This window comes from Ammospiza nelsoni, chromosome 1 (assembly GCF_027579445.1).
Source record: "Ammospiza nelsoni isolate bAmmNel1 chromosome 1, bAmmNel1.pri, whole genome shotgun sequence".
NCBI classification, from domain to species: domain Eukaryota; kingdom Metazoa; phylum Chordata; class Aves; order Passeriformes; family Passerellidae; genus Ammospiza; species Ammospiza nelsoni.
This window is the reverse complement of record NC_080633.1, coordinates 114,600,995-114,615,518: the sequence shown is the minus strand read 5'-3', so window position 1 is coordinate 114,615,518 and position 14,524 is coordinate 114,600,995. Positions and strand designations below refer to the sequence as shown.

Sequence of the window (14,524 nt, the reverse complement as noted above, 5' to 3'; positions counted from 1 at the left end):
GGAAACAAAGACAGGTTTCATGCTGAGGAGATGTGACTTGATGTCACCTGCAGAGACAGCAGGGAAATTATGCTCTCTAACAATGAAAATATCAGCAGGCTACTAGCAATGAATGAGTAAGTGTTTTGCAAGCCTCACAGTATTTACTGTTTATCCTAGAGCACCAGCTTCTGGAATATTGCCATCACATGAAAATGCTGGCTCCCACTTCGTAAATTTGCTTCTAGTCTTGCTGGATACAGGAACAATACTTGGAAACAAGATTCCTGCAGAGCTGAAAACCCTAAGGACAACAAAGAAAACCTAAAATGTATATTCTTTGAATAATTTCTTGACTACTTACAGTTCATAACAGTATAGTCAGCAAAAACAAAGCATAATTAAACATGCAGCAGAGTTCAGTGGTGTTGCAGAATACATATTTCTGACTCTGGAATTTTTTCAGGTAGATTTTCATACCTTGATTCTCAAGCCTCCAAAATTATTTCTTCTTTGGCCCCAGCCTGCCATAGTACCATAGGTGCATGTCAGTATCCATGGTGGGCTGATGCCATTGCAGTTTCCCAATATGCCATAAGCAAAGGCATCCAGCTCAGTCAAGAACAGCAGCTGGAATTGGAACAACATTAAATTTTCACAAGATGCAGCAGAAATTACTTGACAGGTTTTTACCTTCCATTTTCTTCTTAAGTACTCTTAATGGACAGATAAGCTTTCCCACATCAAACACAAAATCAGAGCACCCCAGTGCTTTAACTCCCTCAGAGACATACAAATGAATGCACAAAAACAGACCCAGGTAGAACTTTACTACACAATCACATCCTCACTATGGTAATTCATTTCATGATCATCCTACAGTAAATACCTGCTTTTAATTATGAATTTGGAATGGCTGGAGCCTTCCAAAATCAACAATAAAAACAAAGCCCAACAGCAAAGTCACATTTAGCTCAGAAATTTTACCTAGAAGTCAGGGCAGCAGCAACATCACATCACGCAAGTCCAACATAAAACCAGTAGAATTGCCTGTGCACAAAAACCAAGCACATCACTACCAAATCTGTCTCTTATACAAACATCACAAGCTGTCCCAGTAGCTGTAGGGGGTACCTTGAGATATACTGGATGCATCTTCTCAGATAGCAGTGAGACAACATCTGTGTTTAAGCATCTCAGTCACCTTCTCCAGCCATTACAAGCAGCACATGTGAAGCAGACACCTCAAAATAAGCATCATCCTGCTCTCCCATTTTTTTCATTCACAAATGAAGGTGAGTTTAATTTCTGTTCTTTCCTTATGGAGTAAACATATACATTAGGACTACACAAACATCAGCATGTATCACACAAGGTTGAAGAAGGCAGGCAAATTTTGAAATTTTGAGGAGAAACATCAGTGGAAGGCTGGGAACTGGGAGTCATCCACCTTGAAACACCTTGAATGTCAGAGACTTCCAGGTGGGGATGTCACCAATTTCTGTATCCTGGAGAAGCTGCTCTCTCCAACAGTTTTAAAATAACACTGTCTGATTGCCAGCATCTCACTTCTTGTGGCACCAATAGATCCTCTAGACTGCTTTTTTCACTAAGTAATTTTAAGAGCGTGCTTATTTGCAAAGATAAATACAACCAAGTAGATTAAGTTTCACAAGTTCCCAATGGCAAAGCTCAGCAACACACACTGGCAATATGTTGATCCTGTGGAGGAATTTTGACCATTAACTTCAAGCATCTTGGGTCACTGAAAAAAAAGAGTGGGATTCAGCTCCAGATGCTGAAGTTTTGGGTGCATACAAGAGTGCTATGTTACAACTCCTGTCACAGTCAGTGGAGTGTAGGGTGTCACTCCACTGCTTAGATGTCTGCTCCAAGCTGAACATGGCTTTTCTCTAGGCTCTAAACAATGATTGTATCAATCACATTACTGCAAAAGCAGCAAGACTCCTATGAGAGGAGTTTGATGTACTGTTTACATGTGAGTAATGTAAATTTAGACCTGCATTAATATTGAAACTAACACAATACCTCACTATAATAACTGCATAAGGAACTTGGATGCCAGTTTGGGCAGCACTGAAGCACAGCTACATTCAACTAAAAAAGGCATCTTCATTGCCAGATACCAAGTGAATTTATTTTCTTAATTTAAGGTACTCTGCACAGGGAGCAAACTACACTAGCATCACAAAAACCCCTAGAGAACTAATTTACCATAAATTTACACATCAACTTATTTTTCATAGGCCACTCTATGTCCACAAACTCCTAGCTCTCATTACCAGCCCAAGGAATGAACATGGCAGATTTTCAGGCTAAATATGGACTAACCTGCCCACATTTATGGACTAAAGCCCAGACAGGACAATGCTACCATGAGACAGAATGAACCTTACAGAGGCTGAAGAAAAGTCTGTAGGACTTTTCCTACAGAGAGGATAAGGAGACAGATTTGGTCATTTGTCCATTGAATGCAAAATTGTCTATCCTTTCATACTGGTATCTAGTGTGTGCAATTCTGATTTAAGTGCACAGGCACTATTCTATGAGTGTTCATTGACTGATAAAGACTAAACCTATTGCTCAAAGGGCCCTACAAGTTGCTTGGCATGTGGCTTGGAATCTACAAGGTTAACAAGTAAACAACATTTCTGTTGACATTTTTAACAACAAAAGCAACACCAGTCCAGGAAACTCAAGCCAATCCCCCCCAACCCCCCCATATAAACAGATGCAGGAATGATCAACACTTTTCCTGCTCCAGAGGCACATAAAACAACCAGATTTTCAAACCCAGAGTGGGCCAGACAGGATGACACTGTGAGAATGATTGAGCCCTGTAGTTCCCACCACTCCAACGGGAAAGGTAAGGAGAGACCTTGGGAAGATGCAGATGCTTCAGAGGGAATATTAAGCACAGGAGACAGAATACATCTGAGGATAGTTTGCTTCCACTGAGAAACCATCCTTCTTTAGACAATACTGTATATTTCTACTAAAAAAGACCAAGAGGAGCCACCTGGGTGGCAGATAAAGGAGCTTAAAATGTGCATAATTTTCCTCTAATGGGCAAGAACCCTGTCATATTTGGACCTCTCTGTTCATAGAGAAAACCATAACCTTAAACTGTGCAGATTGTGAGCTACATAAAATTATTCCTGACTGATTATATTTTCAGAAAATTTAAAAATATACAGCTCCATATAGAATATTAAACTGGACATTTTGGATATACACAGCATCTTTCATGTTTTAGATATACATAATGGTTAAATATTTAAAATATGGGACCTGTGCAACAATTTCAAATTGCTTGAAAAACTTGTGTTAAGAAGTGCAAAATTAGTTTTGCATTAGCCTTTAAAGTTTTAGTATAGAAAATAATAGAAAATAGAAATAATAGTAGAAAATAATTAAACAATAATGAGAAGGTACCTTCCTAATTGATCACTTTTATATGACTTCCTGGAGGACTAACATCAATTATGCTTCTATGTCAAAACAATGCTGGCACACTGCCAGCGAAGATTCAGATCACAGCCACTGATTTACATTATTCCTTTTTGGAAATCAGTGGATTGTACAGTCAACTTTTGACAGTTAAACACAAATTTTATATGAAGTATAATGAAGCCAGGTTATCACTGTTATATATATGAGAGAAAGGAAAACACATATTTTAATCCACTTTGAGTCGGCAGTCAGCCACCTGCAAGTATAGCATTGACTGGCTGCAATCAATAGAATCTGTTCCCAAAAAACACAAGATTTCTCATTATCACAGGATGAAACAACAAGGTATGTACGTGTTTACAGACCTTTATTTAGATTGCAGTCTCACATCAGTAATCAGTTTGATCAAGTAGTCATTCAGAAGTATGATGTAGCTGATAAAAATTGACATGGCTTTCAGCATTTTGTGACACAAAAGTTCCTTTCCTCAGCTACCCTACAACACTTTTCCACCTACAGTAGATTGAGTACTTCTTGCTGTGTCACACCTTGTTGCACATGAAAAAGCCCTGTCAAAATAGGATATCCAAGACAATCCTTTATCATATGAGCATGAAAACATGGTCCATATACCTAAGTAATGAGAATGGTTTAGATGCCAGCATTGGCTTAGTCTTACCCCATTAAGCCTGACATATAAACAAGAGTCCTTTGGGACACTATTTATTATGGATTTATTAGAAACCTTGTCAATAACTTACTTGTGCTTTTGATAATTCTGTATTTGGTTGCTAGGAGACTTGTGTTCTGATGAGATAAAATGAACAGGAAATCCTCTATAGCTTTGTGACTTTTTACACTAGTAAATAAAAATGCGAACAACTGATACAAAATACTGGCTACTGTTAACAGAAGTGAGAAAAAAAGACAAGCATTGCACATCTTAAATAAAGGAACATATAGCCCTTTTTTGCCCTCTCCAACTAAAAGATGATAAAAGATCACCTTTATAAAGTAGAATGACCGGATTTTGTGGAACGTGGCTGTTTTGGCTCCAAGGTATTTGTAGTGCTGTAGTATCAGAGCCAGGATACAGCTGCCTTCTGACTAAGACATCATCCACTGAATAAGTGCTGTCCAATCCCTCAACGTCACCAGACATCTGTTTCCTGTTTTCATTCTTTCTTTCACTGTTATCATTTTATCCAAGTTACCCTTTCACCTGAAAACCATTTAGAAACCTACAGAAACCAGCGTGTGCACGCGTGTGTGTATCAAAGAAGTTGATTCAGAAAAGAACTTGCTGAGAGCAATTTGTTCATTTTAATACAAAGAGCAGAAATGGAAACAAACTTGCCTTCCCCCGTCTTCTCCTCCCCAAAATACACAATGATACATAAACACTTTTGTCTTCTGGTCTTCACTAATATGAGTAACTTCCTTCTTCACTTCCAGTTAAGTAGCTTTCCTGTTGAGTACCACCACCTCCACAAAATACAATTGTGAATTGATTCATAAAAACAGAAACATTATGGCACAAATAAGGGAAGGCAATAAATACTCTTCCCCCTCTCCAGCTCCTTCCCAAATGGAGGCAGTAGTAATATTGTTATTGTAAAGTTATTGTAACAACAAAAACTTGAAAAAAAAAAAAAGAAAAATAAAAAATTATTGCTTGTCATTTAAGGTTCCAAACCAACAATCATCAGGATGCAGAACAGGATACATCTAAAGTGAGAAAGTTATTTACTTCACATTCAAGTTAACACCAACTGTACTTTTTTTGGCACACAGTATTATTCCTAACGTGCCAAAAAAGTGTTCGACACCTAATAAAATACAAATGTTAATGCCACTAAACCAAAATTCCTGCTATTCATAGTCCAATTTTATATTGCTGTTGTTTTGCTACGTTTCACCTATACTTAAACCCCAGGTCAGGGGAACGACCACTACTGATAGCATTTAACACACATTAACAAGGAACAATAGAAGTTGAAGAGTAGGTTGTCAAAATTTAGTGACTTTTTATTTTTAATCTCTTGATTTCAGATTATTTAATCAGAATGAGAAGACTTCTTTTATTTTGTTCTGTGATTACAGAGGGTCACATTAATTGATAAGGCAGGTTGTTGAGTGAAGGAAAAATCTAGGCTGGTTGACAAACACCAACAAAAATTCATCCGCTTTATTTTCTGAAAGAAACAGAAGATTTTTTTCTTAAATCCTCCCCCATTGAGGTATACCAGCAAAATACAGATGTTACACAGGAGAAAGAGGTGATTCTAGCACACAGAGGACTTTTCCTACGACATGGGACAGTTTGGCAGCTACAGGAAACTCTAAGAAGCACTTCCAAAGGCACATCAAAATTGGAAAGTAAAATGACATCTCATGTTCTGTTCTCCTGAACTGTTTCCTGCATTCTTATAATAAAATTATAATTATTTTAAAGCCAAATTCAGCTCCCATTAAACCACATAATTATGAAGCAGCTCATTAACTTCCAAGGGGCCAGAGCACATTCTGATACATCATCTTGGTCTCCCCTTTTCATCCTTCTTTACTGTCTGGCTCACTGTCTCAAATGCCCAGTCCACACAATGCCCAGTGCTTCCACACAAAACCTACAATACTCTTGCATAGTAATAATGCAGTATTCTGGAGAGACTGATAAAACAAACCTTTGCTGAAAAATATTTTTCAAGACTTAATCAAATTGGTGTGATTAAAATGCTGTCTCCCATAAACACAATTTGCTCATAACTTTTCACAGCATTTAAATTAATTTGTCCATTGTCACACATGCAATCTGTGATCAAGCTGAAAATTGAATTCTGACCGTGTACTTCGTCCATCACATCCCCATCCTTCATAATCTGCTGTCACTGTCATCCATTGACTCTGGGTTCTGCTATGCATTTTTATTAATAAGATTACATTTGTGTCAGGACAAGTTTTAAATTCTGCCTAATAAAGGCCATTGAATTAAGACAGCTATCTTCCTCCCCAGTCCCAAATTTAGATAGAAAGTTATGTTGAACTGCACACTCTGTCTCAATTGCATATGAAGACATCAAAGAAAAATCAAGATCTCTCAAGCTTTAGTGCTATTGATGGCAATGGCAAAATCCAAAATATAGCTCTGGAATGGAAGAGGTTAATCTTTAGTACTTTTTTATTTCTGGTTCTTTTTACTTTTTCCCAACCAAAAATACCTCTTAGAGCTATTCAAGATACATTTTCTAGAACCTTTATCTAAAAATTTTATGCAATACTACTGTAAAACTAATTTTGGTTTTGTAGAGTCATGTTTCCGATTTTAAACTGAGAGAGGGAAATATAAACTAATTATTAGGTCAAATGACTCTTTGGAATTATCCTCTGAAACAAATGCAACACCGAAACCTTTTGTCTGAAAAAAAAAAAAACAAACTGGCAAACCACTGGAAGAGAAAGTGCCCAGACCCACACTTTATGTCAGACTCCATATTGTTTTCAAATGTTAAGACTTCTGATACACTCTATTATGACAATAAAAAAGTTGAGAGCTACACCAGAAGATTACATGAAGAAAAAAATGTTTTTTCTAGTATAATAGGAGTCTTAAAACAAACAAACACACACCACTTCTACCCATTATTTCATACCCAGATGTTTCCTGTACACCTGCAATTGTGTCCAGTCCTGAGTTCATGAGCTGTAGTATTTCAACAGATTCTCATCAGTTGGTTTCAGAATTTTCTTGTCTGCCAGGTTTACAATCCATCCTGGAGCAAGACCAAAAAATATCTGTCTAGGATCCTTGCGTGCACTTAACATCTTAAAGAGTTCATCCTTGGTTATGTCTGGTAAGACATAGCCATATTTCTTGGCAAGTTCCAGCCTGGCTTCTGCAACCTTGGATGGATCTGCCAGGTAGCCCCGATTCCTGGGATCTGTGTAGTAACGGACGAGGTCTTCAGGTGGGAGCATTCGCTTCGGGATGGGTTTGCCACGCAGGAAAAATACCACTGGCTTGATCAAAATTTCTGTGGGCAAACATGAGACAAGATTAGTGATTGCACTTCATAACACAGACTTAAAGACATTAAATTACATCTTCTTATTCTGTACTAAATTAGTTACTACACTCACATCAAAAAGGACCAAGGAAAAATTGAATCTCAAGAGTATTCTTGTTCAGAATGAGATAGTGGTTGGCAAGTTTCACTTAACCACACAAAAAAACTCTGTTTTAATTCCAGTCTGGACGAGTTGCTATTTCTAACACATTTACATTGCCCAACTACTACTTGGGAAAGATAACCACAACTGAACTTATTTAAATTATTATTTCCCAGTTTGAAGCAATGCATTTGCATGGTTATTTACACAGTGTACCAACTAATGTCAAATTTGGTGCTTCTATGAGTATTTTAAATAAAGTATAGATGTCACATGCACCTATTTAGTCTTTTGTTAGGGATTATCTTCTCTTCCTCAAATTTTACTGATTTTGGAAAATTATATTCCAGAACCTTTTAACCTTATTATTTTTATTATTTTGTGGAACAAAAAAAAATCTCAGAACTTATATCACTCCAGGGTAACATATTTTGCACACTTAAAATGTCTATTCCTCTTCTCAGCGTCATTCACACATGAAAGCTGCGTTATTGTCAATAAAAACTGCATGAATGAATGTTAGGCAGGATGCAGCCTCAAGCAAAGCAAAGCCTCATTCTTCAGTGAAAGTGTTCTGAAAACAATAGCCATTTTAACTGGAATGATTCTGAGCTTCTGTAACTTACTTCCTCACTTTAAGTGGAAAAGTATTTTAAATTAAAAATATAAACATCCACAGTGTTTTTTTAATCTATTTTTTCCTGAGTTTTCTTAGTGCTATTAAACATGGGAAACTGAAGACAAAAATCCAGCAAAAGAGTATTTTTAGTTCCTCTATTTACAAAGCTATTCAGATTTCCTTCACTGGTTGATTGGTATACAATTACTAACACTGCAAGGGCTAAACAGGTGAATGGTTAAAAAGGGCAAAATTGAGGATGCATTATCATTCTTCATTGGGGGCTAGAACTAGATGATCTTTAAGGTCCCTCCCAACCCAAAGTATTCTATGATTCTATAAATATACATGTAACTGGTTTTGCAGCTTAGAAGTTGATGATTTTCTACTAAGAACTGTGTTTGAAAGTTTGATTTGGATCATTTAATCTTTGCACATCCAAAAATAAAAAAAAGGCAGAAATTAAAAGAAGTTCTTACCCAAGCTCCTTGGGTCATAGAACGATGTTGTTACTACGCCTCCATTTTTTTCTATGGCTGCAATTGCTAATTCAGATGCTCTCTGCACTTCAATATTTACCTTTGCTGCAAAAATATCAGCACCCTGTAAATTTCAACAGATATTACAGTAACGTTAAAATGAGTATTTTAAGAAACACATTTATTCTTCTCTGAAAACTCATAAGGAACATTAAATCCTGCAAAAATATTATGAATTGTCTGTTCCATGCACAAAGTTAAGCAACCAAGTTGCTCTCAGTCACTTGGGCTGAATAAAAAAACCTTTCCATTTCCAAAACAGTCATACATTTTTTTCAGTACATTTCAGTTTTCTATTGTAAAATACTTCTTCAGCTTTTTGTTACTGCAAAAATCAGAGTTACTCCTTAAGTCTGATTTCTGCAGTCCCCTGGGTATGAAGAAATCCTCCAGAGTTATTTTTTTTGCTGACACACAGTGCCCTCTAGTGGATTTATGATCCACAAAAGTCCCACAGCAAACTAATTTGGAGAATCAAAGATGCTTCCAAACTATGGGAATGGCAACCTGAAAGGCTGAAGTACCAAGTGTGCTGTCTGCATACCTCCTCCACCAGCTGGACACCGTAATCCCTCTTGAGAGGCTGCACTGTCACACCCCTGGCGTTGGTGAGCTGAGTTAGGTCAATCGGCTGCGAGGGGTCGACTCTGCCCAAGTCAATCAGGTACTGCAGCCTCTGAAGACTCAGCGGTTGGTACTGACGTCTGAGGCTGGGGACAGAAAGACAAAAAAAAAACCAAACAACCCAAATAAAAAACAATGAGAAATTTACCAAACTGAAGTTTTTATAGCAACTAGTCAACTGAGATATTCTGGTTTTTATCTACTCCTAAACCAAAAAACTACTAAGACATTACAGTGTCAACACTTCTTGGCAAACCAACAAGACTGTAAATAATGACCACTTTCAAAGTGAATCCACCTTGGGTGCTTCGCTGATAGACAAAAAAACCAAAGAACTCCTCCCATACAAACACAGTCAAAGACTACCAGCAAAATTTGTACATGCACACCTAACATACAAGATTTTCTGATCCATTACCACTGTACCCAACATCTCAAAGTATTGAAAGGAATCTCCCTCAAAACACCATCAAGGAAGAGAAATATTGAGGAAATATGCACTAACCCACATTCCCCAAAGGGAGCTGGAATCTCTTGCCAACAGCCAATGCCTTCAGCAGAACCTGCTTTTGTTTTTTCTAAAGTTCTAACTTCACTTAGTACACCTGGTACAAACCAATCCCTAGCACAGTTTTCCAAAGCCAGAGTCTATTCCTGTCTATGCACACCACTTGTGCTGATACCCAAAACTTCCTCCTACAATCCATTTGATGGCTGCTATTGGAAGGCTCTGGGTGGCAGCTCACAAACTGGGAAGCAGCTGATCTCTGCTACTGGCAAGCCAGTACAAAGGACAAGGAACAAGAATTTGTGCTGTCACACAGCCCCTCACAGAGAAGGGCTCAAGAAGTGGAGGCAGAAGGAGGAGTGAGGTGAAGATAAACATTGTTCAGCCTGCTCCCTCCACCCCAACAGCGTCACTCCAGTGCACTTACAGTGCTCACCACAGGAACATTTACAGCAGCCTGACACTGAATTTTTGCAAACAACATTGAAACTACAGAGTACTTTTCTTCTGTTTCCACATGCTGTCAGATGTTGTTAGAAACAGCCAGATCCTAATAATTTCTTGTCACTGCAGAAGGCTGGAATTTTGCTGTTGGTCATTAATGAACTTTTGACCACTATTACCGTAAGAAGCTGAGTGTCTGCATTCTGCAGCATTTCCTTTGCAGGACTGTGGATTTACACTCTGCCCTCAGTTATTGAAAGTGCTTCTTGTTTACTCTTGTAATAATTTAGCAAACAGGAGGAAATAATAGTACCTGGAAATAGAATTTGAGTCACATCTCAAAACTATTAACATTCAGAGGAAACCCTTAAACTGGGACAAGTCTGTAAGTTCTACTGCATGCATTAAGAATGGAAATATAAAAGTGCTCAGCCATTTGATGAAGTGGTATCAGGAAATGGAACATTAAATCAAGTCTAACAATTCACAAATACACATTAGTCTTTTCATCCTTGAACTGTTTGCTGAAGCAGACTTTTGTTATTACTGCCTGTAACAGCATTGTATGGACACAGAAGTTTGCAAGACCAGATCAAAAAGCAACAAAATGGTTGCTGCCCAGGTAACACAAATGCTATCAGATGAAATAAACCCAGCTTTCCAAAAAAATTTATTATTTTAATCATTTTTTTAAAATTATCAATATAAGTGAAGGAAATTTGGAAATACCTCTGACACACACCTCTCCAGGGAAGAACTGTGACTGGAGAAAAGACACGCTAGAAGAATAACCTCAAACATTAAAAAAGGTGGAATAAGGACATGACACAAACAGGTACAATGTGAAAAAAGGACAGAGGTATTAAACAAGGCAAAATGCCCAAGAAGAGAAATGGTGAAAGGTGATTTAACGCCTCATCCAGCAGTTTTGGTATTAAAGAGCTTGTTAGGATCCTAGATGTAACAGGCATGGCACAGACAGACACACACCACAGTGTCAGAGGCCTGAAAGAGTAGAACCAGGAAGAGAAGCAGAATTGTTTGGCTGGCAGCAGATCAGAGCTTCTGGTGAATACAGTGAGGAGACACAACAAAGCAAGGCTTGGGTTACACCTCCATGTCCAGCATCCTCACTCCAGTCACTGGGACTGTTCCCATTCAGTTCACTGGGTTATGAAGCAAAAAGAAAAACAAGCAGGAATGAAGGAGTTTCAGAGGAGAAATGAAGGAGTTCCAGTTTCAGCTGGAAGAGGAAAGGTAGTCTGTTACACGTAAAGGATTATGAGGAGAAGCACGTAAATAAGCAGATGTGCAAAACAGGAAATAATTAATTAAAATAATAATCTCACAAGAAATGGGAGATTCTTCTGGTAAAGTAGCTAACAACCTGAGAGGAATTTGGGACGCTGAACTTTTTCAGTTAGGCCTGTATTGGCATCCTGAATTCTTGCTTCAGGGGAAAGATCAAGAAATGCAAACAATGATTAATTTCCAAGTACATGTTTAGACACTTACCTATGTCCCTCATTAAATCCATATTTTGGTATGGCCAAGTAAAATGGAGTCTGGCCACCCTCAAAGCCCAGTCGGGGCCGATTCCCTCTTTGCCTTTCTCCTTTGTGCCCTCGGCCACACTTCCGACCCCCGTACCTTCCACGGCCACGTCTTCTCTCCTTCAAAACAACCAATGGTACATTTAGAACACTACTGCAGAGACCAGTACCTACAAAACATTCGTTTCAGAGACATAAACAGTTGAGGAAATGCTAATTCTTGAGGAAAAAATAAGTTATAGATATTTTCTAAGTGGAAAAATAGAAAAGCAGTTAATGTGATTTTTGCAGAGCACAGCTTTAGGGTGGCATCACGAATAGTCTGGGGACAAATCAGCTTCCTTTGGTGGCAGGGATGGTCGAGTCTGGCACAAAACTGCACTTGAATTCCATACTATTGAGGAGTTTTCAGCACTTTCAGGAGAGTGCTGCTGGCTGCTCCCTTCTCTGTTCCTATGGTTTCAGCCTTTGAACCTCATCTCCCTGTTCACTAATGTTCCCCCCAAACTACGAGAGTTTCTCCCTCGTTTCTTTTCGTAATTTCTCTACCCCTTTATAAGGACACAGCTCAGGGATTTGTTTTCGAGAAATGAGAACAACAATGATAGCTGACATCACACTCCTTTTCTCTGTAGGCGTTCTACCCTTCCATTTCCAAACACATTACTCCATCCCATAAACACCTGGAGTGTGAAGCCTTTTACTGCTCCCCTCCAGCCCCAGCAATGCCCTGAGGTTCAGCCAGCACCACTCATCAGGCAGCTCTGTGGGCATGGGCACGCATCGGCCACAAGGCACGCAAAGGGCAAGCGGCGGGCCAGCACACACACACAAATACACACAGAGACACACATATATACACACACAGACACACATATATACACACACACACATACACACAGAGACACACACACACAGACACACGGCAGTGCCATCCGCTCCTCAGCCTCTCCACGGCTGCTCTGGCCATGCGGCTCTCCCGGCCGTGCCAGCACGATCTCTTCCTGACAGCCCAGGGGCAAACCACGACGGGGCGCGCCAGCTGCCGGGGCACAGTCCTGCCGCCCGGGCCCAGCCGGCGGGCCGCAGGCACTCACCCGCTTTTTGGCGCCGGGGTTGGGCCTTAGGTTGGCCAGGCTGACCCTGGGCAGCGAGCGCAGCAGCTCCAGGCCCCGGCTCACGCCGCTCCCGCTCATGGCCGCTCCCTGCCAAGGGCGCCCGCGGGGAGCGTGCCCGGCCGCGCCGCTTTACGGCAGCGCCGCAAACCGCGGCTGCCGCGCCGTCGCGGCGGTGTCGCGCAGGCGGGGCCGGCGGGCCCGGTGTCCAGGCGGTGCCGGAGCTCGGAATTCCAATGGTTGGGAACAGGGCGCTCCTGGCGTTTTGTCACTGCTGTTTTATTGCTGAGACCTCAGCCGAGTGTCCCCAAGCCGAGTCTCTAAAACCATCAGGCATCTAAACGCGGCTGGCCTTGCTCAGCTGCCCCCCGTGCAGGTACTGGCGTGTCCATTGCGGGGGAGACTCCCGGGGCGTCACCCCAGGAGCAGCCATCGCCCACCAGTGGGATCGGGGAAAGAACTGGAAGGATAAAAGGTAGAAAACTCGTGGGTTAAGATAAAGACATTAATAGGGAAAGCAAAAGCTGCACATCCACGCAAAGCAAAAGAAGGGATTAATTCACTTTTTACCATGGGTAGGCAGGTGGTCAGCCATCTCCAGGAGAGCAGAGCCTCACCATGTGTAATGGGTACATGAGAAGACAAATACCATCACCCAAAACATCCCCCCTCCTTCTTCCCCCCACTTTATGTACTGAGCGTGATGCCATAAGGTCTGGAATGTCCCTTTGGTGATTGAGGTCACCTGTCCTGACTGTGTTTCCTCCCATACATTCCCAGTCTTCTCATGAGCATGGCAACGTGAAAAGCAGAGGAGGCCTTGGCTCTGTGTAAGCCCTGCTGAGCAATAGCAAAAACATCTCTATATTATCTTTCCTGTGTTAAGCACAAATCCAAATCTGAGCCCCTCACTGAACATTGGGAAGAAAATTACTGTAGTCAACACTAAGACATTCCTAGTACTGCTGCAGTACTTGATCGCTGCTATTATTTCAGTCCTTTAACTTTAAATGTGCACCTAGTTTATGGAAAACCATACAGCCACGTCCATCAGTATATTGGTCTGGTGGGAAGGGTGTGTGCAGGCTCAGTGCGGTGAAGAACTGAATTGTAGAAGCTGCCACTGTGGAGTTACAGAGCAGAAAGGACAGCTCCCATTGTGAAAGCTGATACCCCTCAGTGCAATATCCTGCTTTCCATCCTGAAACTTCTGTTTGACAGTACCTTCTTCCATGTTCAATGTCTGCTTCAGACTGGAGAAGGGATCGGGCAGCAGCTCTGCCAGCACTGAGAATAAATGGAGGTAAAATGACAATCATGCGGCAGAAATCTGTGAGTTTCAGTATGAAATCTATGTAGCTTCTTACCCCCTTCAAAAAAACTAAGAAAAATTACGTTGTAACAATACACAAGATGCTGGCATGGACAACCATTTTATCTAAGCCCATTTTAGCCTCTAGGTCAGGGAAAATGACATAGTTTAAAGCATGCTTTGCCTTGTA

The 14,524-nt window shown here is 40.4% G+C and overlaps 1 protein-coding gene across 1 annotated transcript; it reads right to left on the bottom strand.

Moving 5' to 3' along the window:
• Nucleotides 1–3,803: 3,803 nt before the first annotated feature.
• MRPL15 (mitochondrial ribosomal protein L15) lies at nt 3,804–14,269 on the bottom strand. The gene is made up of 6 exons (XM_059474383.1): nt 14,247–14,269; nt 13,005–13,482; nt 11,870–12,027; nt 9,323–9,488; nt 8,719–8,842; nt 3,804–7,484 (listed from the first exon to the last, which is right to left on the bottom strand). The coding sequence occupies exons 2-6, from the start codon at nt 13,101–13,103 to the stop codon at nt 7,147–7,149; spliced, it is 885 nt and encodes a 294-aa protein (XP_059330366.1). The 5' UTR covers nt 13,104–13,482; nt 14,247–14,269; the 3' UTR covers nt 3,804–7,146.
• Between the last annotated feature and the right edge of the window lie 255 nt (nt 14,270–14,524).